The sequence below is a fragment of the Stegostoma tigrinum genome, chromosome 21 (genome assembly GCF_030684315.1).
Source record: "Stegostoma tigrinum isolate sSteTig4 chromosome 21, sSteTig4.hap1, whole genome shotgun sequence".
Lineage (NCBI taxonomy): Eukaryota > Metazoa > Chordata > Chondrichthyes > Orectolobiformes > Stegostomatidae > Stegostoma > Stegostoma tigrinum.
This window is the reverse complement of record NC_081374.1, coordinates 7,954,443-7,980,639: the sequence shown is the minus strand read 5'-3', so window position 1 is coordinate 7,980,639 and position 26,197 is coordinate 7,954,443. Positions and strand designations below refer to the sequence as shown.

Below are 26,197 nucleotides of genomic sequence, written 5' to 3'. Positions count from 1 at the left end.
CTTTTCGAACAAGCAATTCAGTGGAACGCTGCCCCCACTATCTTTTTGGTAAGATTACCTGTATGGGAATTTGTAATCCTCCAGTGTCTTGTGGAGAATGTGTTGACGTTTTCCATTTAATGTGTGTTGGGAAGGGATTATAATGGTCTACACATCGTTTCCAAGTAGCTTTTGACAGCTTCGTAGCTGTTTGCAGTGAGAGTAGAATTGAATTGGCTGTCATGACCTCTGTCTTTCAATGACTTAGCAGCAGTTGTCTATCAAGTTCATATTTGAACCATGATTGTTTGAACAAGTGGCTGGTGGCCAACTGCTAATCAGGGCATTTGTGGACTGCGTCTGATGAAGATTGTATGGAAGCGCCCTGTGACAATCGAAAAATGGTGATGAGGACAAGCTCGTGTAACTGGGAGTCCCTCGTCAAATATCGCCTCACTAGTGATAGATCCATGAAGGTCTTGTTGATCTGACTTTGGATAGCACTGTCTTGGGCTGGTAAATTCTCTTCAGGATTCTTCTGCTCACCCGAAATGCGTAACACTAGAGAAATTGCCTTAAAATAGGCTTTCCCAAATTCTTCTGCTTGGCAACCACATTATGTGAGATGGGTTTGTTGATTTGAATGTGGCCAATTTCAATGTAATAAAGAATCACTGTTCAAGGAGCTAGGTGTTAAAAACACAAGTGAATCCAAATAAGAAATGTCCCTCAGCTTTATCCACTTACTTTTGCAAATCATCTTGATTATTCTCGTACCCTAAAATTCATAACATTCAAAAGAGTTGAAGGTTTCAATTGAAGCAACATTTCATGCAAAGTAATACATTTTGCTGCTCTTGTCAATAACTCTGGTTATTTCCTAATTATAACATCTAATCTGTCTGTTATCTTCCCATATCCCTCCCTCTTCTGAATAGTTCTGTTTTCACACCTTAAATGTACAGAATTAGGTTAATAACACAAGCCCCCTTGTGGAGAAAATGTTATATTGGAATCTGTTAAAGAAACAACTGAATTATTAATGATAAGCGGCTTAATTCAACGTCTTTGTTTTTATGAGAAACTTGAGTTAGCAGTGAATGTGTTTAGGGAGCTGTTCTTTGATAAGTTGCAGTCATATTTTTTGCTTACTGAAATTTTGTTTCCTCTTGTCTGCATATGGGGATAAGGCAGGAACAGGATACTGATTGTGGATGATCAGCCATAATCATAATGAATGGTGTTGCTGGCTGGAAGGGCCGAATGGCCTCCTACTGTACCCGTCGTCTGTTGTCTATTCTCCCCTCCTGTATTTGCTTCAAACTGAAATGATAGAATTGTAGAATCCCTAGAATGCGACAGAAGCCATTCAACATATCAAGTCTGCACCAACTGTCTGAAAAGCATCTTGGTCAAATCCCCACCTGCTACCACCCACCCTTCCATTTACCATGACGAGTCCACCTGACCTGCACATCCTTGGACTATGGGAGGAAACGGGAACATCCATTGGCAAACAATGCAGACACAGCAAGGATGTATAAATTCCACACAGATTGTCGCCCAAAGCTGGCTACCATGCTGCCCGTAACTCTGATCATTTGGAGAGCTTTCAATTGCTCATTCAACCTTTATTTCTCTGCATTAACAGCACTTAGTTTCTTTTATTCATTCATGGATGGCTGGCCAGCATTTATTGCCTGTAACTAGTTGCACTTGAGGAGTTGCCCTTCTTTGATTGCTGCAGTCCACCTGCTGTGGGTTGACCCACAATGCCTTTAGAGAAGGAATTCCAGAATTTTGATTGTGCGACAGTGAAGGACCAGTGATATATTTCCAAGTTGGGATGGTGAGTGGCACGGAGGGGTATTTGTCGGTGGGGGTGTTCCCATATATCAACTGCCCTTGTCCTTTGAGATGGAAATGGTTGTGTGATTAGAAAGTGCTGTCTGAAGATCTTGGTGAATTTCGATAGTGCGTATTGTAGATAGTACACACTGCTACTACTGAGCATCAGTGGTGAAAGCAGTGAATGTTTGTGGTTGTGGTGCCATTAAAGCAGGCTGCTTTGTCCTGGATTGTGTCAAGCTTCTTGAGTTTACGCCCATCCAAGCATTTGGGAAATGTTCCATCTCAATCCTAATTGTGCCTTTTTAGCAAATGGACAGGCTTTGGGGAGTCATGAGGTGAGTTACTCACTGCAGTATTCCTTGCTTCTGATCTGCTGTTGCAACTCTTGCTTTTATGTGACGGGTTGAGGCTCTGGTCAAACTGGCAGCAACCACTTAAGGCTCGTCAGTGTTTTTTGTCACTTCTGAGAAAATGTTGCAATGGAAATGATTATCTAGAGCCATTTTGAGTCCAGTTGTGTAATGATGCCTTAGTAAACAACAATCACTTTAGACGATGTTCCTTCCTGACTTGCTCGGCATTTTTGAGGAAGTAATTGCCGTATATGCTCTGATTAAAACCTGTTGCATTCTGTACTCTAATTTCCAGAAGATTTGAAGGATTCTGCATAAAAGGCATCAACGTAGAACACAGAACAGTGCAGCACATAGAGCATAGTACAGGCCCTTCAGCACAACGTCTTGGGCCAAAGGGCCTGTACTATGCTGTTTGTGCTGCATTGTTGTGCCAAATTTTTACCCTAAACCTAAGATCTATTTAACCTTCACCCCCTACCTTATCCTATCATCCGTATGCCTATCTAATAGCTGCTTAAATGACCCGAATTAGGCCGACTCCACTGCCCTCACCGACAATGCATTCCACGCTCCTACCACTCTGAGTGAAGAACCTACCTCTGATATCTCCCCTGTATCTGCCTCCACTCACTTTAAAACTATGTCCCCTAGTAATAGCTGTCTCCACCCTAGGAAAAAGTCTCTGTCTGTCTGCCTTATCTATACCTCTGATCATTTTGTACACCTCTATCAAGTCACCTCTCATCCTTTGTCTTTCTAAAGAGAAGAACCCTAGCGCTCTCAACCTTTCCTCGTAACACCTTCCCTCCATTCCAGGCAACATCCTCATAAATCTCCTCTGCACCTTTACCAATGCTTCCACATCTTTCCTGTAACGAGGCGACCAGAACTGGACATAATCCTCCAGATGTGGCCGAACCAGGCTTTTGTACAGCTGCAACATAACTTCATGGCTCTTGAACTCAGTCCCTGTATTAATGAAAGCTAACAGGCCATACACCACCTTAACAACTCTGTCCACCTGGGTGGCAGCTTTCAGGGGACTGTGGACATTGAACCCCGAGATCCCTCTTCTACTCTACACTGCCAAGAATCTTTCGGTTAACCGTGTATTCTGCTTTCAAGTTTGTCCTTCCAAAATGAATCACCTCACACCTTTCAGGGTCAAACTCCATCTGCCACTTCTCAGCCCAGCTCTACATCCTGTCAATGTCTCTTTGTAATCTAGAACAGCCCTCTGCACTATCCACAACTCGACCCACCTTCGCATTGACCACAAACTTACTAATCCACCCTTCCACTCCGACATCCAAATCATTTACAAAAGTCACAAATAGAAGAGGACCCAGAACAAAATCCTTGTGGTACACCACTTGCAAGTGAGCACCGTGTTGAATATTTTCCGTCCACTGCCACCCTTTGACTTCTAAGGGTCAGCCAATTCTGAATCCAATCTGCCACATTTCCCCCATCTCATGCCACCTTACTTTGTGCATGAGCCTACGATGGGGAACCTTATCAAACGCCTTACTTAAATACATGTATGCCACATCCACTGCTCCACTTTCATCTACGTGTTTGGTCCCCTCTTCAAAGAATTCAATGAGATTTGTGAGGCATGACATGTTACCTAACAGTAGCGGCCCCAGAAGTGTTATTGAACACAAAGAACTAGGGTGCAGGTTATGTGGTTCCTTGAAAGCGGCGTCACAGGTAGACAGGGTGGTGAAAAAGATATTTGGCACTCTTGCCTCCATCGGTCATAGCCTTGAGTACATGAGTTGGGACATGTTATGGCGGTGTAAAACATTAGAAAGGCCACATTTAGAGTACTATGTACAATTCTAGATGCCCTGCTACAAAAAGGATGTGATTAACTGGAAAAGGTTAAAATAAGATTTACTATGCTGTTACCAAGATTGGAAGGCTTAAGTTATAAGAAGAGGCTGGAAAGGCTGGGTCTCTTTTCTCCTAGACTGTAGGAGACTAAGGGGTGACCTAAATGAGGTTTATAAAATCATGCAAGGTCTTTTCCTCAGGTAGGGGAGTCCAAAACTAGAGGGCATAGGTTTGAGGTAAGAATAAAAATCTAAAAGGAGCCTGAGGGGCACCGATTTTTCACAGAGTGGCGTAAATGGAATAAGCTGCCAGATGAAGTGACAGAGATGGGTACAACTGCAACTTTTTTAAAAGGACATTTGGAGAGTTGCATGGATAGGACAAATTTAGAGTAATAAGGGCAAAATGCAGTCAATGGGACTAATTCAGTTTTGGAAAGCTGGTCGGCATGGATGAGTTGGGCTGAAAGGCTTGTTTCTGTGCTGTATGCATGACTGTGACTAGTTCATCTTAAAATCATGGAAATTCAAAATCAAGTTTGACTTCCAAAGAAATTGGCAGAAAGATTTTTTTTAAAAGGTGCGGCAGCCATAGCAAGATTTGCATGGAGGAATGATAAAGTTGTGTTCTGCATCTGGACTGTCATCCAGTAAACCGGTTGATGTGGAATATGTGGATTTTAGCAAAGCGTTCGATAAGATTCCCCACAGTAGGCTATTGTACAAAATGTGGAGGAATGGAATTGTGGGAGATTTAGCAGTTTTGATTGGAAATTGGCTTGCTGAAAGAAGACAGAAGGTGGTAGTTGATGGGAAATGTTCATCCTGGAGACCAGTTACGAGTGGTGTACCACAAGGGTCGGTGTTGGGTCCACTGCTGTTTGTCATTTTTATAAATGATCTGGATGAGGGTGTAGAAGGATGGGTTAGTAAATTTGCAGACGACACTAAGGTCGCTGGAGTTGTGGATAGTGATGAAGGATGCTGTAGGTTGCAGAGAGACATAGATAAGCTGCAGAGCTGGGCTGAGAGGTGGCAAATGGAGTTTAATGCAGACAAGTGTGAAGTGATGCACTTTGGTAGGAGTAACCAGAAGGCAAAGTACTGGGCTAATGGTAAGAATCTTAGTAGTGTAGATGAGCAGAGAGATCTCGGTGTCCATGTACACAGTTCCTTGAAAGTTTCCACCCAGGTTGTCAGGGCTGTTAAGAAGGCATACAGTGTTTTAGCTTTTATTAACAGAGGGATTGAGTTCCGGAACCAAGAGGTTATGGTGAAGCTGTACGAAACTCTGGTGCGGCCGCACTTGGAGTATTGTGTACAGTTCTGGTCACCGCATTATAAGAAGAATGTGGAAGCTTTGGAAAGGGTGCAGAGGAGATTTACTAGGATGTTGCCTGGTATGGAGGGAAGGTCTTACGAGGAAAGGCTGAGGGACTTGAGGCTGTTTTCATTAGAGAGAAGAAGGTTGAGAGGTGACTTAATTGAAGCATATAAAATAATCAGAGGGTTAGATACGTTGGATAGGGAGAGCCTTTTTCCTAGGATGGTGACGGCGAGCACGAGGGGGCATAGCTTTAAATTGAGGGGTGAAAGATATAGGACAGATGTCAGAGGTAGTTTCTTTACTCAGAGTAGTAAGGGAATGGAACGCTTTGCCTGCAACGGTAGTAGATTCGCCAACTTTAGGCACATTTAAGTCGTCATTGGATAAGCATATGGACGTACATGGAATAGTGTTGGTTAGATGGGCTTGAGATCGGTATGACAGGTCGGCACAACATCGAGGGCCGAAGGGCCTGTACTGTGCTGTAATGTTCTGTGTAAATGTTCTATATCTATGTAAATTACTTGCCTTTAAAAATGCAATGCAAATTGAGAAAAGAAATATTATTACACTCTATGGGTATATTAACATGCAGGGCTGCCATTTTCGACTCCTTAGATTTGTCAATTCTAATGAAGACTAATTTTCTAAATGGTTTTATATCTTACCTAACTCATTGAGAGTCCAAAATTAATATTAAAACATCTATTCTATTGTCAGAGACTTAAACTGGTGACACATCCTGGCCTCCTCCTGATAATTAAAAGATTGACCCTAACTATAATCAAAAAAAATTCTTGGGTGCAATAAACCATTTTTTTGGTGATTTGAGTTACTGCATTTTATTTTTGCAAGTTTAGACTTTTCACAATAGAATTAAATCTTGTACCAGATATTTCACTTACTCAAAGAACAAAAGATAACTACATCAACAATTATCACCAATAACAAGGAACCAAATATGTATATTCTATTTTGGTGGCTGAATTACCTGACCAGAACATGCAAGTAGTTTGCCTTTTAATTCCAAGTCAACTGAATTTAAATTTTGCCTTGACACAGAAACCTCATACCCATCATTATTTTATTCTGTTCAAGTATTCGCTGTAGCTATTTCTGTTAGCATGCTTTGCATTCATCTGTATCGAAGTCTAAGTAGTGCAGCTCCCCTGAGAGAAGGAAATGGTCCATACTTGCATGCTCTTGGTCTGAACCATTAAAGTTGGTGGGGGAGTGGAATGTAGCAGAAAGGTCAGATAGATATAGATGTTCACCCCAAGCATTAATCATTACAAAACACTGTTGCTGTTAACCTTTAGTGATGTGTAGATTTTACAAAATAAATCAAATGCAGAAAACATTAGTCTTCATGTTCATTTTGAAGTTACAGGGCAACCCTCTAAGGTTATAGATGAATCAAATTCAAAACAGCTCTTTGTTCTACTTTATTTCAATCCATGCTAAGTGATACATTTAAAGAACAGAGTTAACACTTCTGTGGGCAGTTAACGCAGTCATTCGTAGGCTTCCGATGGTGAGCTGCTCATCTCTACAAAGAAGCCTATTCAGCTGCTCGTATGAAGTAGAAATAAAAGGGAAAGACAGAGGAAGAAAAAAGTGACTTGATTCAATTAACCATGCTGGCGAATGAGGCTGTGCCGCCAACCACAGAACACTTTCACGTGGAATCAGTTAATGCTCTTGCTTTTCACAGCAATACGGTAAAACAAGATGATTACCAATTTTAATTTTAGAAACTGCCTTTTTTCCCTCTAAATCTCGAAGGGAAATATTTCAAGTGGTGGAAGAAAATAGTGTGAATTCAACTTGTCTTTTTTTATTTTGTGGTCTTGATAATTTCCCATGCTCATTAGTTTACATTTATGTCATTAAGACTGTAAAATGCAAACATGTTTTCAATAATCAAGTTTACAAAGCTTTAACTGCAGCTTCTCTGCATTTCATCCCTGCATGGAACTTTAGAATTGATCATGCAGACCACGCCGAAGCTGTTTTAGGAGCATCAAAAAATTGGGCCATTGTGTGTGTGTCAGAGGGTATTTGCTTCAAGGAGGATTAAGGCAACCCATCAAAAACGCCTCTGCAATGAATTTGTCTGCTGTTCATTCTTGGCCCAACAGGAAAGTTGTAATTTTGTCAAATAATTAAAATCCCTGAAGGAAATAAATCTATATGGAGACTTCAAATTTGCAGAAATATCAGTACTTTGAAAATAATTGCACACTGAAACTTTCTTTTTAGAGATGATATGTGGGAAAGCTGCAAGTTTGCATTTAATCCCTTCATTTGTCATTCTCTTAGGGCTGCCCTTTTGTTTTGCAGAAAGGAGAGAATGGTTCACAATAGGGCCTTTCATTAGAAAATTTCTTAATATGGGAAACAGGAAGCACTGGAGTAGCAGAAAACTAGAAAATGAATTACACGGTGATTTTATTCTGTATGTGGAATTCCAAGGCTTTTGGATCCATGTTAAGTTTACCATGATCAAAAGCAAAAGTTCATTGGCCAAGAGCCTGAAATTAAAACAACTATTGGAATTATCACACTAATACTCAACGAGCTAAAATTTTAGGTTGAGACCATTTACGTTCTGAAAATGTTTGAACCTGAAATGTGATATGCATAAACATTTTTACACTAATAAGCAGAGTGATGAAGTTGAATATTCTGACAAATGGTGCCCTCTACCAAAATTTTTCTGACAAGAGTTGCGCTGCCTCTTCTGTTTTCTGATTCAGACCTGTGGTATGCTTGCAGCATTTATTATTTTTCATACAAGGATTCAAGTTTTTCCTATTAGTCAGTTTCTAACAGTGTTTTACTTGCAGCAAGTAAAACACAGATATCACAGTCTCTTGATCATTGAAAATAGGAACTAATGTTTTAAATTCAAGATAATAAAATGTGAGGCTGGATGAACACAGCAGGCCAAGCAGCATCTCAGGAGCACAAAAGCTGACGTTTCGGGCCTAGACCCTTCATCAGAGAGGGGTATGGGGAGAGGGAACTGGAATAAATAGGGAGAGAGGGGGAGGCGGACCGAAGATGGAGAGTAAAGAAGATAGGTGGAGAGAGTATAGGTGGGGAGGTTGGGAGGGGACAGGTCAGTCCAGGGAAGACGGACAGGTCAAGGAGGTGGGATGAGGTTAGTAGGTAGATGGGGGTGCGGCTTGGGGTGGGAGGAAGGGATGGGTGAGAGGAAGAACCGGTTAGGGAGGCAGAGACAAGTTGGACTGGTTTTGGGATGCAGTGGGTGGGGGGGGGTGGGGGGGGAAGAGCTGGGCTGGTTGTGTGGTGCAGTGGGGGGAGGGGACGAACTGGGCCGGTTTAGGGATGCAGTGGGGGAAGGGGAGATTTTGAAACTGGTGAAGTCCACATTGATACCATATGGCTGCAGGGTTCCCAGGCGGAATATGAGTTGCTGTTCCTGCAACCTTCGGGTGGCATCATTGTGGCAGTGCAGGAGGCCCATGATGGACATGTCATCAAGAGAATGGGAGGGGGAGTGGAAATGGTTTGCGACTGGGAGGTGCAGTTGTTTGTTGTGAACTGAGCGGAGGTGTTCTGCAAAGCGGTCCCCAAGCCTCCGCTTGGTTTCCCCAATGTAGAGGAAGCCGCACCGGGTACAGTGGATGCAGTATACCACATTGGCAGATGTGCAGGTGAACCTCTGCTTAATGTGGAATGTCATCTTGGGACCTGGGATAGGGGTGAGGGAGGAGGTGTGGGGGCAAGTGTAGCATTTCCTGCGGTTGCAGGGGAAGGTGCCGGGTGTGGTGGGGTTGGAGGGCAGTGTGGAGCGAACAAGGGAGTCACGGAGAGAGTGGGCTCTCCGGAAAGCAGACAGGGGTGGGGATGGAAAAATGTCTTGGGTGGTGGGGTCGGATTGTAAATGGCGGAAGTGTCGGAGGATGATGCGTTGTATCGGAGGTTGGTGTGGTGGTGTGTGAGAACGAGGGGGATCCTCTTAGGGCGGTTGTGGCGGGGGCGGGGTGTGAGGGATGTGTTGCGGGAAATACGGGAGACGCAGTCAAGGGCGTTCTCAATCACTGTGGGGGGAAGTTGCGGTCCTTAAAGAACTTGGACATCTGGGATGTGCGGGAGTGGAATGTCTTATCGTGGGAGCAGATGCAGCGGAGGCGGAGGAATTGGGAATTGGGGATGGAATTTTTGCAGGAGGATGGGTGGGAGGAGGTGTATTCTAGGTAGCTGTGGGAGTCGGTGGGCTTGAAATGGACATCAGTTACAAGCTGGTAGCCTGAGATGGAGACTGAGAGGTCCAGGAAGGTGAGGGATGTGCTGGAGATGGCACAGGTGAACTGAAGGTTGGGGTGGAAGGTGTTGGTGAAGTGGATGAACTGTTCGAGCTCCTCTGGGGAGCAAGAGGCGGCGCTGATACAGTCATCAATGTACCGGAGGAAGAGGTGGGGTTTGGGGCCTGTGTAGGTGTGGAAGAGGGACTGTTCCACGTAACGTACAAAGAGGCAGGCATAGCTGGGGCCCATGCGGGTGCCCATGGCCACCCTCTTAGTCTGTAGGAAGTGGGAGGAGTCAAAAGACAAGTTGTTGAGTGTGAGGACGAGTTCAACTAGGCGGATGAGAGTGTCGGTGGAGGGGGACTGGTCGGGCCTGCGGGACAGGAAGAAGCGGAGGGCCTTAAGGCCATCTCCATGCGGAATGCAGGTGTACAGGGACTGGACGTCCATGGTGAATATCAGGTGTTGGGGGCCAGGGAATTGGAAGTCCTGGAGGAGGTGGAGGGCGTGGGTGGTGTCACGGACGTAGGTGGGGAGTTCCTGGACCAAAGGGGAGAAAATGGAGTCCAGATAGGTGGAGATGAGTTCGGTGGGGCAGGAGCAGGCTGAGACGATGGGTCGACCAGGGCAGGCAGGTTTGTGGATTTTGGGAAGGAGATAGAAACGGGCCGTGCGGGGTTGGGGAACAATGAAGTGGGAGGTCCCCTGAGGTGATGAGGTCGTGAATGGTGTTGGAGATGATGGTTTGGTGCTCGGGTGTGGGGTCATGATCGAGGGGGCGGTAGGAGGTGGTGTCGGAGAGTTGGCGTCTGGCCTCGGCGATGTAGAGGTCAGTGCGCCATACTACCACTGCGCCACCCTTGTCTGCGGGGATTTCCCGCAAAACATCCCTCACACCCCGCCCCCGCCACAACCACCCTAAGAGGATCCCGCTCGTTCTCACACACCACCCTACCAACCTCCGGATACAACGCATCATCCTCCGACACTTCCACCATTTACAATCCGACCCCACCACCCAAGACATTTTTCCATCCCCACCCCTGTCTGCTTTCCGGAGAGCCCACTCTCTCCGTGACTCCCTTGTTCGCTCCACACTGCCCTCCAACCCCACCACACCCGGCACCTTCCCCTGCAACCGCAGGAAATGCTACACTTGCCCCCACACCACCTCCCTCACCCCTATCCCAGGCCCCAAGATGACATTCCACATTAAGCAGAGGTTCACTTGCACATCTGCCAATGTGGTATACTGCATCCACTGTGCCCGGTGCGGCTTCCTCTACATTGGGGAAACCCAGCGGAGGCTTGGGGACCGCTTTGCAGAACACCTCCGCTCAGTTCGCAACAAACAACTGCACGTCCCAGTCGCAAACCATTTCCACTCCCCCTCCCATTCTCTAGATGACGTGTCCATCATGGGCCTCCTGCACTGCCACAATGATGCCACCCGAAGGTTGCAGGAACAGCAACTCATATTCCGCCTGGGAACCCTGCAGCCATATGGTATCAATGTGGATTTCACCAGTTTCAAAATCTCCCCTTCCCCCACTGCATCCCTAAACCAGCCCAGTTCGTCCCCTCCCCCCACTGCACCACACAACCAGCCCAGCTCTCCCCCCCACCCCCCCCACCCACTGCATCCCAAAACCAGTCCAACTTGTCTCTGCCTCCCTAACCGCTTCTTCCTCTCACCCATCCCTTCCTCCCACCCCAAGCCGCACCCCCATCTACCTACTAACCTCATCCCACCTCCTTGACCTGTCCGTCTTCCCTGGACTGACCTATCCCCTCCCTACCTCCCCACCTATACTCTCTCCACCTATCTTCTTTACTCGCCATCTTCGGTCCGCCTCCCCCCCTCTCCCTATTTATTCCAGTTCCCTCTCCCCATCCCCCTCTCTGATGAAGGGTCTAGGCCCGAAATGTCAGCTTTTGTGCTCCTGAGATGCTGCTTGGCCTGCTGTGTTCATCCAGCCTCACATTTTATTATCTTGGAATTCTCCAGCATCTGCAGTTCCCATTATCTCTAATGTTTTAAATCGTTGCTTTGCACAATAATTTTAAAATGTTTGCGTCGGTGTTATTTTATGCTTGAAAATACAGAATTCACAAAGCTGATGTACCACTTCAGAGTCAAGATAATCTTGATTGGAAGATGTTTGATTGCCTCTTCAATGATTAATGGAATTGAAATTGAAACACAGCTAATGAAAAAATCTTAAAGCAAGGGCTTGCATCCAAGAGTTTAGCTTTGTGACGGTGTGTTATTTCATTGCTAAAAGGCTATTTCTGCTTCTTTGGTAAATTTTACTGACCGGGGAACACTTATTGAACTTACTTGTTTGTAGCTTAGATAGGAGTCAATAAAGTCAGAGCTTCTATTCCTGAGCTTCATTCAGTGACTCTTGCTACCTGTAATGCTTTCCATAGTTGAGTAAGTAGTTGCTACTTTGTTGCAAGACTCTCACATGTAGAACATTCAATTGGGCAAGGTATTGGTGTTAAAATCACTCATTGAACTGATAAACCAGGAAGGAATGAGAATCTTCATAATCAAGGGGGTTATGTGTGGAGAGTGGCGTTCTTGGGAAAAGTGTTTTTAATATTTGTTTCTTTATATTACTTCTATAATATAATTAGACCTTGTGTTAATGACTTACCAGCAGCAATAATTATCTAATGAATGGAGTCACTGACTAGTCTGAGCAGCTGGAGACATTTAACCAGTCATCTCCGTCATGTGCCCTCAGCTGGCAGTATAATAAATACTGAACAAAGAAAAGATCTGTGAATGTTGGAAAACAAAGACGAAAACAAAAATTTTCGGGAAAACCCACCAGGTCTGGCGGCATATGTGGAGAGAAAGCAGAGTTAACAATTTGGATCCAGTGACCCTTCCTCAGAACTACTTTCACAAAGAATAGTAAATACGTGACGAGATTTGGTTCAGAAAGAGAATAGAGTCAGAGAAAGGGGAAGGAATGTAGGCTCCAGGGGGGCATGTTTTTCTCTAAGTTGTCACATCTTGCATTCCTTAATACCTGGAAGGAAAATAAAAGTATTTTGTTAGCACATCCAATGACTTGGTGGATAAAATGGAGCAGGGGTTTCTGAAAAAGAGTCACTGGATCTGAAACATTAACTCTACTTTCTGTACACAGATGTTCCCAGACTTGCTGAGTTTTTCCAGTGATGTCTGCTGTTGTTGTTTATAAAATTAGCTGTTTCCTTTTCCCCATTATTTTTATTCCCCTTCAGAAGCCATACAATTCTTACATGAGAGGCTGGATCATTTCATTTATGGGTAACTGTCATTTCTGTTTCATATTGTGGAAGGAAGAAACATTGAAACAGTACTTGATCACATTTCTGCAACATCTGAAAAGTAGTAGGCCCCATTTGCCCTTTCATCATTTCATAAAATAGTAGTTGATCTGGTTATGTTCTGAATTCCATATTTTCATTCACTCCTGGTAACCTTTAGATGTTTGTTAGGCAAAGTAATCAACCTGCCTCTGCTTTCAAAATATTCAGTGATCCCCAACTCCACTGTCTTCTGTGTTCCAAAGCTGCACGTCCTCTGAAAGAAAGAAAATCTCTTAATCTATGCCTTTAAAAAGGTGACCACTAATTTGACCAGGATCCCCTATTTCTGGACACTTACACAAGAGTAAACATCATCTCCCACATCCACCTTGTCAAGACCATTCAGGATGCTATAGTCCATACTGTTGTCACTGTGCTTTTGAGGTGGAGGGACTGAATATTCAAAGTATTGGAGGAGATGCCAATCAAGTGGGCTGCTTTTTCCATGGTTGTGTCAAGCTTCTTCAGTGATGTCTAAGTTGTACTTGTCCAAACAGCTGCAGTATAATACGACTTATTGCTGACTTCAGCGTTGGGGATGGTGGGCAGGCTTTAAGAATTCATGATGTAAATTACTTGTGCGCAATTCCCAGCCTCTTATCTGTTGTAGCCAAAATATTAATATAGTTGGTCTAGTTCAGTTTCTGTTCAGTGGGAAGCCCCAGGATGCTGATAATGTGGATTTAATAATTATACTGTCAAACACTAACATCTGTGAACAGCTTATTACTGTCTAAGTGGTACTGATAACACTTCCATTGGCACATTCCAACATTTTGGTGACAATGAAGGATAAACTGTTGTGATGGTAATTAACTGGCTTGGATTTTTCCTATTTTTCTGTAGACTGGGCATAGCTGAACAATTTTCCACATTGCCACGTAGGTGGCAGTGTTGTAACTGCATAAGTAACAGTTTGGCTTAGCGAGTGGTTATTTCTGGAGCCTCGTCCTCAGTACTGTAGCTGGAATGTTTTAGGACCCATCGTCTTTGCAGTATCCAGAGCCTTCAAATATTAATTTAAATCATGTGTCATGGTTGAATTGGTGAAGGCTGGCATCTGTGATGCTGTAGATCTCATGAGAAGGCCAAAATGCATTATTAATGCATGGATTAATTATTCGAGCTTTGAACCTACCCTTTATCTTTTCTGTGGTCTGTTTTCCATTTTCCAGTATTGTTTTGAATTTTCAGTACTTCAAGCTAGAGTATCTTTAGCCAGATCTTTTGCACTGATATGTTGAGCTCCCTTTCAGTAAGGATGAGGGCATCTGTGCAGTCCTCTCTGCAAGTGAATTGTTTGTCATCAATCACCATTCACAACTCGGCAGGACTTGCATGGCTTAAATCTGATCATTAGTTGTGAGATCACTTAGCTTTGTCTATCACATGCTGTTTACACTGGCATGCATGCCATGTTATCTTTTAACATCAGCAGCCCAATATCTCACTTTTAGCTATGTCTGGTGCTGTTCCTGGATCTGTTCGAAATCTGTTCCACTTGTTGCAATGATCACACCACACCATAAGCTGATGTGGGAGGTATCTTCACTGTGAAAGCATGACCTAGTCTCCACAAGGAATATACAATGGTCATTCTTCGACCAATTACTGTATTGCACCTGCTACAGATAAATTGGTAAGGACAAGGACAAGTATGTTTTTCCTTCTTGCCAGTTATTACTTCAACTGCTGTAGACCTGGCATTCCAGTTATTCCCTTAGGCCTTGGCCTCTACTACCCAGAAGGGCAGGGCCACAAAGCACAAGGAGCTGTGCGGCCCTCACCACCCATTCCCCTGCAAGCCCCACATCAGCTTAATCGCAAGCTATATGGGATGTTTTCTCTGTAGCTGAGACAAAATCCTCAAACTCTGTTCCTAATAGCACTATGGATAACTACCTTTAGAAGCGCATCAAGGAGACTGTCACATGAATATAGAAAAAGAAGGCTGTCCTTGAACTTGGATATCTTTGGATATATTCACATTTTTAAACGTTTTGAAAATTTAACATCATTTGATATTCTTCAAGGTTGTTGATTTTACTCCCAATTAACTGTGTAACGTGATTATAACTGCCAAGGATGGTCCCAAAGATATAGTTGATGTTTACAGAAATTTATAATGCTTGTATCAGCTTGCTTGTGGTGCAGCATTTCTAAATGGGAATGGATACAAATGAATCCTTGGCGTCCTGTCACAGAATCTCAGTAAGAGAGTGCAAAACACCTTACAACAGCGTAGCACAAATGCAAAATGCTGCAGTAATGTGAATCCTCTGAAGCCTTACCTCAGAGCATGCATTAAAAGAAAACTGTCCATGCTAACAGTAAGAAACTTGGTCGAAGGAAACTTTTCAAAAATTGCGTGAGCCTAGTGTAAGTTTTTTTACATCAATTTGCACGAAGTAACGTATATTTTGAAAACATCTGAAATTCAGCAAATTAGGGAAGGAAACTACTTCTGATGCAACTGTGTGTGATTTACTATGAATCATTTTGCAAACTTGTGACCTGATATTGGGAAATTCAACTAATTTCAGCTGTTCTGTGCAAAAGGAATACTACTTTCGGTGTAGTTTCACCTTGCCTTTTCAACAGGCAATAAATACTGATTATCTCATTTCTCTGACTCTGTACTAGAGAAAGGATCTACAAGCTATAGCTGAGTAGCTAAATGTGACAAAGGGGCCACTTGGATTTAATGGAATGGGTGGATCCTGTACCAGAGACAGTGATACAACTGTGTTGCACGGTGTTATTGATGGGCGTGCTGTGTCTTGATCCACACTGACCAGTTCACCTTTCCTCCTGCGCTGATCAGTTGAGCATGAGCACCACTGACATTTTCCCATCATGTGGAGAGAGAAATTTTGTGGAAACCAGCAAAAGGTATGGTAATCCTTTTGGTGTTAAATTTTGAGTGAGAATTGCATAGCTCCTACTGTTTCAGAAACACACTTGCACTAAAAGGATGAACTCTTGTCTGTCTATGTTTCTACAGTTTTGCTTCTGGGGACGTTTCTGGTTTTTTTTAACACATCTCTTACATATAGTCATATGTCATCACGGTTAGAAAATCTAGACAATGGATTTCAACAGAGTTAAGGTGTAATACATGTTTTTAAAGTACTCAAAAATGTTATCAATTGTGTTGCTATCTAAATGGAAGTAAATCAGTTGATCTCAGTGCAGGTACATTATAGTGTCATTCATTGAAAGGAAATCATGATGCTTAAGAATTCAGTTTCAGCCACCGTAAAATGCTGAATTTTTTTTAAAAAATCTAATGTATTTATTGTTCACTGTTAGTGTTATCAGTTTTAAATAGCATCAACTTCTTGGCTAGTAGATTTTTATTCAGTCAAGGAAAAATGTAATTGGTTTTGCTTGTGCCACTTTACAGTAAACCTAACCTGAGTCAGTGACCTTTGGTTTATCAACCACTGCAATGAAAGTTATTTCCGAAGTGTAGCTTGGACATTGAGGCAGAATCTTCAAAAATCTTAATCTGAATCTGGATAAATGTGTTTTTAAGTTCTCTGTGCTCCGAACATATTGGATTCAATCTACTGGAGCCATTACCAAAGATGAAGTTATCTGTGGTTTATAGTTGTGTGGCTTTGTGATCCAGTTCTTTGGATTTGTCCATTTTGCTTCCATAACATCATGACACAAGTATGTAGCTGACTAGTTGACATCAAGGCATGAATCTTGGACAGTTTGGATGTCAACTAGTCAGCCAATTACTGATTTTTGTGTCGTAGCGTCACAGCTGCTAGTTTCTTTACAGGAGTTAGTCCACACAATGACAAACTAAACTACTAGAGATATTAGAGAGTGGTGTGCTTACCTTGCTCTGCTGCAACTTGAGAAGTCACATGACAGAGTTATAGCCCAAGAGGTTATTTGAAATCATAAGCTTTCAGAGTGCAGCCCCTTCATCAGGTGAAGCGAGAGAGAAGGACATACAGACACAGAATTCATAGGCAGAGAGATCAAAAGATCATACAACTGGTGTGAGTGGAGTGACGATTAATAAGTCTGCGGGTGACAGTGTTAGACAGTGTGAGTAAAGCATCAACAGCCGAATAAGGAGCTAAGTGATGACCTATAATGTGATTAAAAGAGGCAGAAATTAAAAATAACATAGTGCTTCAGACAGACTAAATGTCAGAATAACATGATAGGTATAAGAGTCACATGCCGAGAGTCAAACCAAAGTAAATGTAATCTAAAACTGTACAAACTAATTACGGCAGAGAAATCATAACAATTTATCACGGTGATGGTGTCAAAACAGGACACTAAGGATATTTTACAGATAGAAAACAGTGTGGTGGGGTCAAATGTAGTGTGACAAGATCACAGTTGAGGCCGTCTCTGGGTATGGAGCATGACTATCAGTTTCCACTTGATGATTCTGTGTTGTGTGTCTCGAAGTCCGCCTTGTAGGACACTCACCTGAAGATTGGAGTCTAAATGCCCTTGACCGCTGAAGTGTTCCACAGGTGGGAGGGAACATTCCTATCTGGTGGCTGTTGCGTGGTGTCTGTTCATCCATTGTCGTAGTGTTTGCATGGTCTCACCAGCTTGATCTCTTACAATTTGGACCTCTAACAGTAATGTGTTTTAGGTGCCCACTGTGGCTTGGTTTGTGGTATCATTAGCTCTGATTTGTCAATAGGCTATTCCTTTCAATTAGCTTGTCTGGATGTTAATTTTTACAAGTAATTTGCAGGCAGTTACCATCAATGGAAATGTTTGGTGAATTTGTGTTATTTTCTCTCTGTCCCAAAACCAGTTGTAAGGCACTCCAGTGCTCCTCTAATGGGATTAGGCAACTGGAGGCATTTCAGGTGGATGTAGGCATCCTGGGATTACATGGATTAGTGGGTAATTGTTTGAAATGAAGGAAAAGTAATGAGCTTTTGCACCAAAACAGTCATTTTCTGTTCCTAAAAGCTACATTTTTGTGTTTTCTTATTTAATTCTTTAAGGTTAACATTCATCTAAGAGCAGAAAATACTTTATGGTAGCTGCTTCTATTACATCTTGAGGATTCCAGAAGTAGGGAACCAACTAAAAAGTAAAGATTTGGAGTTGCCCTTTCAGGACAGAGATGAGGACATAAGACATAAGAACTCTGAGCAGGAGCAGGTAATTGAGCCCCTACAGCCTGCTCCTTCCATTTTATGCAATCAGAGCTGATCTCAACTCCACTTTCCTGTCTGCTGTCAATAACCGTTCAGACTTGTGTAGCTTTAAGACACTGTCACAATGCTATGGAGGCAGGGTCATTGAATGCTTTGTAGATGCTTACAAATTCTTGTTAGGGATGAGAATCAAACGTTGTCAGGGGTTTTTGGGAATATGGAATTCAAAATAGATCAGCCATAATCTTATTGAATGGCCTACGTCTACTTCTGATTCATGCATTGGAAAAGCTTGTTTTTGTCTCATTGTGTCACATACCTGCTTGAGCCTCACTTGAATAAAAACTTTTCATTTATATGATCAAAATCAAGTATCTGATTTTTTTTGCTGTTGGAATTATCCTCTTTGTAAATTGTGTGGTGCAATTGACTTTGGCAAGGTGACGACCTTAAAAGAGAATTTCTTATTGCTGTCTTCTGAAATCCCTCGGATACTACACAATAAAAGTTATTTTTATCTTAAGACAAGCACCTCCTTATTTTTCCTTGAATTTTGCAACATCTGAGGGCTGCAGTAATCATTTTCTTAAGATGACAGATTTAATTTCCTATGTTCAGTGTGTCTATGCTATTCACCTCAACTGTTCCAATATAATAGCAATTTTCTTCCACGTTGTTATCTTTCTCTCAGTAAAAAAATTTCCCTCTCATTCCCTACTAGAATCCTACCAGATTATTTACTAGATTTTTTAGTGACAATGGTGGACATCTGAAGAGGAGAAAAATGCATTAACTGGTAAAATATAATATGTAAGTAAACTGACACAAAAATAAATGACAGTTGACATAAATTAGAGGTTTGCACAACGTGCTTGCGTGTCATTAAAAACCAAACTTTTGAGTTTTGTGAGACCATGAATACCAAAAAAAACTTGTCTAATCTCTCTCTACATTTAACCCTTGGCACCTTGGTATCATTTTGGTAGATCTCTGCTCCATGTTTTCCAGTGGCTGTCATTCATCTAGTGTGGTGCCCAGACCTGAACACCGGTTTGGACTAATCTTGGCTCTGTATTGCTATAGTCTGTTCACTGATTATTTACATTCCAGTTATTTAAATGTGAAGATCAGAACTCCTTTTTTGATTATTCTCAAACCTGTCATTTTAAATCATTTATGTACATGAGCTCCTGTGTCTCTTTGTAGTTCCATGTTTATCGCTTTACACCATTTACCACATTCTGCACTTTTTTTAGGTTCAAAGTGGACAGCCTCAAATTTTGCTTGCCTTGGAATTCATTTGTAATTGCTGATTAATTTTTTTTGTACTATTATGCTTTTGTATGCAACATTCACATTATTACCTAGTTTTGTGCCACCAACAAAGGTGGATATGTGGGCCTGTATCCTGTCATTTAAGTTAATAAATTCAGTCACCGGTTGAGGTCTTGGCAAGGATCCCTTTAGAACATCAATGGGTACATCTGTTATTTAGGGCTCTTGTCCATTCTTCTGAATCTCCATTTCCTACTACTTGAAATTTCATAATTGGTTTAATAAATTTGCTTTAAATTTCTTAAGCTTTGACTTTTACGTAACAATCTTGTAAGCAGGACTTTATTGAAGCTTTCTGGAAAAACATGTAGATATAAAACACCGTACCGTTGCCCTGTCCAGACTACATATTCAAAAAACGTCATTGAACCAATCCTTGATTTGAGCTGAATTTGCACATTTGACCCGGTACAGCTGGGAAGGGGAGGAAACAATTTTTTTTTTGTAAACAGAGTGGACATGAAATTATTTGTTAGCACTGTTAATAGACAGGTTCACAGCAGATCACTCCCTGTTTTGTACCGAGAATGAAAAAGGAACGCAGACATGGCACAAAAGAGACTTCTGGTTGCTTTACAGTTAGTCTCCAAGTTACAAATGGGTGCTGTTTGGGACTATATTTTGAAGTCAATTTTTACACAAGTCAGGGCACTCTACAGTACAGAACAAAATACCTATTTGTAAATTGATTGTTCACATGTTGGATCCTTAAAATTTTAATAGTAATATGGGTTCTCATTTTTAAGTGCAAATGTTCATAAGACGAGGATCAGCTGTAAGTTGATTGTGTAACTGGCAAAGGTCAGGTTGAGTGCATCTGTTTTTGGACTACAGGAAGGGGAACAAAATCTGTCTGGATTACTACTGATTGCAATGGCCCCTGTGAAAAAAATGCAACTGGTTGGACAGTTAGCAAGTATCAATCTTACCTATGATGATCATTGTAAACGCTCAGACATGAAATGCTATGGTCACTGGGACTTGTGCCCCAGAATGAAGGTCAGCACTTTCAAGAGAAGACAGGAGTGATTTTGCAAGAAAGATTGGTTCTATTACAATTTATATTAATAAAGTTTTATTTTCTCTGCCTTTTCCAGCTTGAAAAGGGAGATGTGAGTACACTCAGTTTGCCAGCAAACACCAGCCATGGGGGCTCAGACTCCAACATTAGCCTTGATGTGCCCGATGGAACCCCAGATCCTCATAAGACAAAAGCAGCCATAGAACACCTTCACCAGAAGATCCTGAAAATCACAGAACAGATAAAAATCGAGCAAACTGCTCGGGATGATAATGTAGCAGAATATTTGAAACTGGCCAACAATGCAGACAAACAGCAAGCATCCCGTATCAAGCAGGTTTTTGAGAAGAAGAACCAGAAATCGGCACAGACAATTGCTCAGCTGCACAAGAAGCTAGAACACTACCACAGAAAACTGAAAGGTAGCATTATGATCTGGATTTGTCAGGACTATTGATATATTCCAATGACGGTCACAGTACTAAAGGGAGTAAGGGTTAATCTTTTTAATTATTCCTTTAAGGTTGAGGAATGTTGTCAGTTTCACAGTTTAACTAGGAAAACATTTTGTTTTTTTAATTTGCTCATTTGTACTTTTTGTCTCCATCACTTCTGCCATGCTGCTCTGAAGGTATGATTCACATTACCGATTAAATTGACCCAATGCACACTGAAGTAGTGATCCTTCACTTGCATTTCTAAATGGTAAATGTCAACAGGATTTCATTGATGTGAGAGGCAATGCTAGTGAGCCAGATTATTTCCTTTCCCAAAGTTTACATATTTGGACTAGCTGGTATGGGCCACTGGTCAATGTAGGAGATGTGGCTATACCTACCCTAACTAGCACAGTTTGGATTTTACCACCAGAGGAAAGTAATGACAGAAATAATGCATTTTCTTTGTGTTGGACTGTGGGAAGTTTAATCCAGTTGGTTCTGTCTTATTGGTGATAATGGGAACTGCAAATGCTGGAGAATCCAAGGTAACAAAGTGTGGAACTGGAAGAACACAGCAGGCCAAGCAGCATCTCAGGAGCTCCTGAGATGCTGCTTGGCCTGCTGTGTTCATCCAGCTCGACACTTTGTTATTTTGGTTCTGTCTTATTCCCACCTAATCAGGTGATTTCACTATGCCATTAATTTCTCTTTCACAAAGTAGCTTGGAAATTCCCTCACAATGGAGATGAGTGCAAGTTCTGATTATAGCGAGTTTTGAGAAGATTTGTCGCTCAGGTTGAGGTTCTGGATGTGAGTTTGCTTGCTGAGCTGGAAGGTTAATTTTCAGACGTTTCGTCACCATTCTAGGTAACATCATCAGTGAGCCTCCGACGAAACGCTGGTGTTATGTCCTGCTTTCTATTTATCTGGTTAGGTTTCCTTGGGTTAGTGATGTCATTTCTTGTGCTGATGATGTCATTTCCTGTTCTTTTTCTCAGGGGATGGTAGATTGATTTGGAGCCAATGTGTTTGTTGATGGAGTTTCGGGTGGAATGCCATGCTTCTAGGAATTCTCGTGCATATCTCTGTTTAGCTTGTCCTAGGATGGATGTGTTGTCCCTATCAAAGTGGTGTCCTTCCTCATCTGTGTGTAAGGATACGAGTGATAGTGGGTCATGTCGTTTTGTGGCTAGTTGATGTTCATGTTCATGTACGTGGTTAGGGTTCTGGAATAAATAGGGAGAGAGGGGGATGCGGACCGAAGATGGAGAGTAAAGAAGGTAGGTGGAGAGAGTATAGGTGGGGAGGTAGGGAGGGGATAGGTCAGTCCAGGGAAGACGGACAGGTCAAGGAGGTGGGATGAGGTTAGTAGGTAGATGGGGGTGCGGCTTGGGGTGGGAGGAAGGGATGGGTGAGAGGAAGAACAGGTGAGGGAGGCAGAGACAGGTTGGACTGGTTTTGGGATGCAGTGGGTGGGGGGGGAAGAGCTGGGCTGGTTGTGTGGTGCAGTGGGGGGAGGGGACGAACTGGGCTGGTTTAGGGATGCAGTTGGGGAAGGGGAGATTTTGAAACTGGTGAAGTCCACATTGATACCATATGGCTGCAGGGTTCCCAGGTGGAATATGAGTTGCTGTTCTTGCAACCTTCGGGTGGCATCATTGTGGCAGTGCAGGAGGCCCATGATGGACGTGTCATCTAAAGAATGGGAGGGGGAGTGGAAATGGTTTGCGACTGGGAGGTGCAGTTGTTTGTTGCGAACTGAGCGGAGGTGTTCTGCAAAGCGGTCTCCAAGCCTCCGCTTGGTTTCCCCAATGTAGAGGAAGCCACACCGGGTACAGTGGATGCAGTATACCACATTGGCAGATGTGCAGGTGAACCTCTGCTTAATGTGGAATGTCATCTTGGGGCCTGGGATAGGGGTGAGGTGTGGGGACAAGTGTAGCATTTCCTGCGGTTGCAGGGGAAGGTGCCGGGTGTGGTGGGGTTGGAGGGCAGTGTGGAGCGAACAAGGGAGTCACGGAGAGAGTGGTCTCTCCGGAAAGCAGACAGGGGTGGGGATGGAAAAATGTTTTGGGTGGTGGGGTCGGATTGTAAATGGCGGAAGTGTCAGAGGATGATGCGTTGTATCCGGAGGTTGGTAGGGTGGTGTGTGAGAACGAGGGGGATCCTCTTGGGGCGGTTGTGGCGGGGGCGGGGTGTGAGGGATGTGTTGCGGGAAATACGGGAGACGCGGTCAAGGGCGTTCTCGATCACTGTGGGGGGAAAGTTGCGGTCCTTGAAGAACTTGGACATCTGGGATGTGCGGGAGTGGAATGTCTTATCGTGGGAGCAGATGCGGCGGAGGCGGAGGAATTGGGAATAGGGGATGGAATTTTTGCAGGAGGGTGGGTGGGAGGAGGTGTATTCTAGGTAGCTGTGGGAGTTGGTGGGCTTGAAATGGACATCAGTTACAAGCTGGTTGCCTGAGATGGAGACTGAGAGGTCCAGGAAGGTGAGGGATGTGCTGGAGATGGCCCAGGTGAACTGAAGGTTGGGGTGGAAGGTGTTGGTGAAGTGGATGAACTGTTCGAGGTCCTCTGGGGAGGAGGAGGCGGCGCCGATACAGTCATCAATGTACCGGAGGAAGAGGTGGGGTTTGGGGCCTGTGTAGGTGCAGAAGAGGTGACATCATCAACACAAGAAATGACGTCACCAACCCAAGGAAACCTAACCAGATAAATAGAAAGCGGGACATAACACCAGCGTTTCGTCGGAGGCTCACCGATGATGTTACCTAGAATGGTGACGAAACGTCTGAAAACTAACCTTCCAGCTCAGCGCGCAAACTCACATCCAGTTCTGATTATCTTGAAATTGCAAGTAAAAAGCTTTTGGGTAGATTATTGGTTCTGGAAATGAATCATTTAAGGGTTTTCTGTTCAATTTAACTTAGGGATTGTGGTGACATTTGTGAAATTGGGTAGAGGACATGTGCATTGGAAGGCAGGATGTTAGAATTTTTGTAAAATGAAATGGGGCGAAAAGTGCATGATCTCTTTAAAAGGTGTGCTTTTGCTAGGCTTGGGGATTTAAAACAAATATCTGCAAGCAGTAGTAGGGACAGAGTTCCTGAAATTGAAACATTTGTAACAAAACAATGTGGTGAGCAACCCAGGAGTAGTATCAGAGATAATGGGAACTGCAGATGCTGGAGATTCCAAGATAATAAAATGTGAGGCTGGATGAACACAGCAGGCCAAGCAGCCCGAAACGTCAGCTTTTGTGCTCCTGAGATGCTGCTTGGCCTGCTGTGTTCATCCAGCCTCACATTTTATTAACCCAGGAGTAGTCTTGTTTTGTTGTTAAGGCAACTGGTTTGAGTATTAGCCAATTAATTTAAACAAGGCACTTAGACTATAAACTAACTAAAATTTAAATCGGATGGTTTTGACAACCCAGGACCAATCGTGGTGTAAAAAATTGTTAGGTTATCAAGTGTGTAAACAAATAGGGTACTTGAAAATTGGTGTGAGAGCAACTGCCATCTGTCAGAATTAACAACCAGCAGCCCTAAGAGAAAATCAGTGGCTCTCTCAGAATTCTGTAGGCTCTCAAAACTGTCATCTAGCTAAAGGTACAGTGGCACTCTTAGCTAATATTCCTGACACAAGAATTTGACGGAGAAGCATGTTCCTGACTGAAGAACCGCAGAGAAGGCACTGAATATTCCAGAAGACGTCCCCTGGCTGTAATTTTGAGAGACTAGATTTAAATTTTTTTTAACATTAATTTGGTTTTTGTAGGTGGGATACTTATTTATGGCAGCAGCATACCATTAGAATTTTGCTTTGTTCAGGAACAGTTAGTAATTAAGGGGGAATTATTTGTTTTGTCAATAGTTCAGTGTTGATTATAGTGTGACTGTCAGGACTTCATTTCATTTAATCTCTCAGTTATAACTGATTGGGAGGTGAGAAGCAGGTTGTACCACTTCTTGTACTCCCTTTAGCAGATCATGAGGTAAGGCAAGCTTCTCTGGGTATCTCAGTTTTAGTTGTCGGGGTGGAGGGTGCAGGGGAATGACATCTGTTTCATAACGTGAGGAAAGTTTAATAATCTATTCTGGAGTATCTTTAAACTACGTCAGTTTATATAAAACCAAAATCCACGATTAGACATTGAAAAGAATTGAAAATACTAGAACCTGCTGTGATTTTCTTGACTGTTTTCTGTTTTTGTTTTAACCTAAACAATGTGGGCATTTTTAAAATCGTCTTTTCCCCTGTCCAAACCCTGTCATCAAACTTCATGTATTCTGTTTAAAAGGCTGCGTGGCAAGCTTGTTTCTTTGAAGATCCTACTCCTGAGCGATTTTTTTTTTAATCTGTTGGGCACAAACAACTGAAACTATTGCAAAAACAGAAATTTCTGGAGAAACTCCGTTCTGGCAGCATCTGTAGGCAGGAAGCAAATGCTGTAAAACCTGATTTTTCTTCTGCAATTTCTGTTTTTGTTATCGAACTTCTGCATCAACAGCTCTTTATTATTATGAAACTAATGCATGCAGTTCTGTACTCCCAGTTATGGAATGTGCCATGTTTAGAACAGGATCACAAAAAAAACATTTTCTTGAACCCAGCAAATGAGGTGATGCAAAAATTGAAATTCGAATGACTGGAGTGGATCAAGTCCGCTCAAAGTGCTTTTTGTGTATGTTTTGGTTTTGTCAACACTAACAATGATGCTAAAACAAAGTGAAATAAATTAAATTGTTGGACTTGAGTGGATGTATGCCCTCCATCCAAAAGAGAAAGTGAAATAGATAAATCAAAACTGGGATGAGGAATGGAAATAAAGATTTCATGAAAATTTAACACCTACCAGTTTCTGGCTAGATGGTCAGAAGAGCTTATTTGTTTCTAGTCTTCTCTACAATATTAAATTTCAAAAAATATGACATTCACATTTGCTTCAGTAATGTATTCAAGAACAACAAATTGTTCCCATTCTGATAAAGATACAAGTTAGTGGCACTTTAACTGAATTTCAGCGACCAGGTCTGCATAGTCAAGCAGCAAAGATCAAGTTTCAGAAATTTTGCATGATCTTTAGAGATTGGTGACCACTAATCCAAAAATGTTCTTTCAGAGATGCATGGAGTCTACGTTTGAACGAGCTGCCGATTTTTTTTTTAGGAGTATACTCAATTAGAAACAAAACCAATTGCCTGTAAAACAATGCTACTGCCCTTGGCTCAGATGCAAATCGT

The 26,197-nt window shown here is 42.7% G+C and overlaps 1 protein-coding gene across 6 annotated transcripts in view; it reads left to right on the top strand.

Moving 5' to 3' along the window:
• Nucleotides 1–26,197, top strand: part of tmcc2 (transmembrane and coiled-coil domain family 2) — a 164,991-nt gene that overhangs the window by 105,910 nt on the left and 32,884 nt on the right. For 5 of the 6 annotated variants that reach the window (XM_048553211.2, XM_048553208.2, XM_048553207.2 and 2 more), the window contains one exon: nt 20,586–20,931. In XM_048553211.2, the coding sequence (XP_048409168.1) occupies nt 20,586–20,931 (346 nt within the window). Of the gene's footprint in view, nt 1–15,556; nt 15,890–20,585; nt 20,932–26,197 lie in introns of those variants that run through there. The other variant, XM_048553213.2, reaches the window with a different exon arrangement.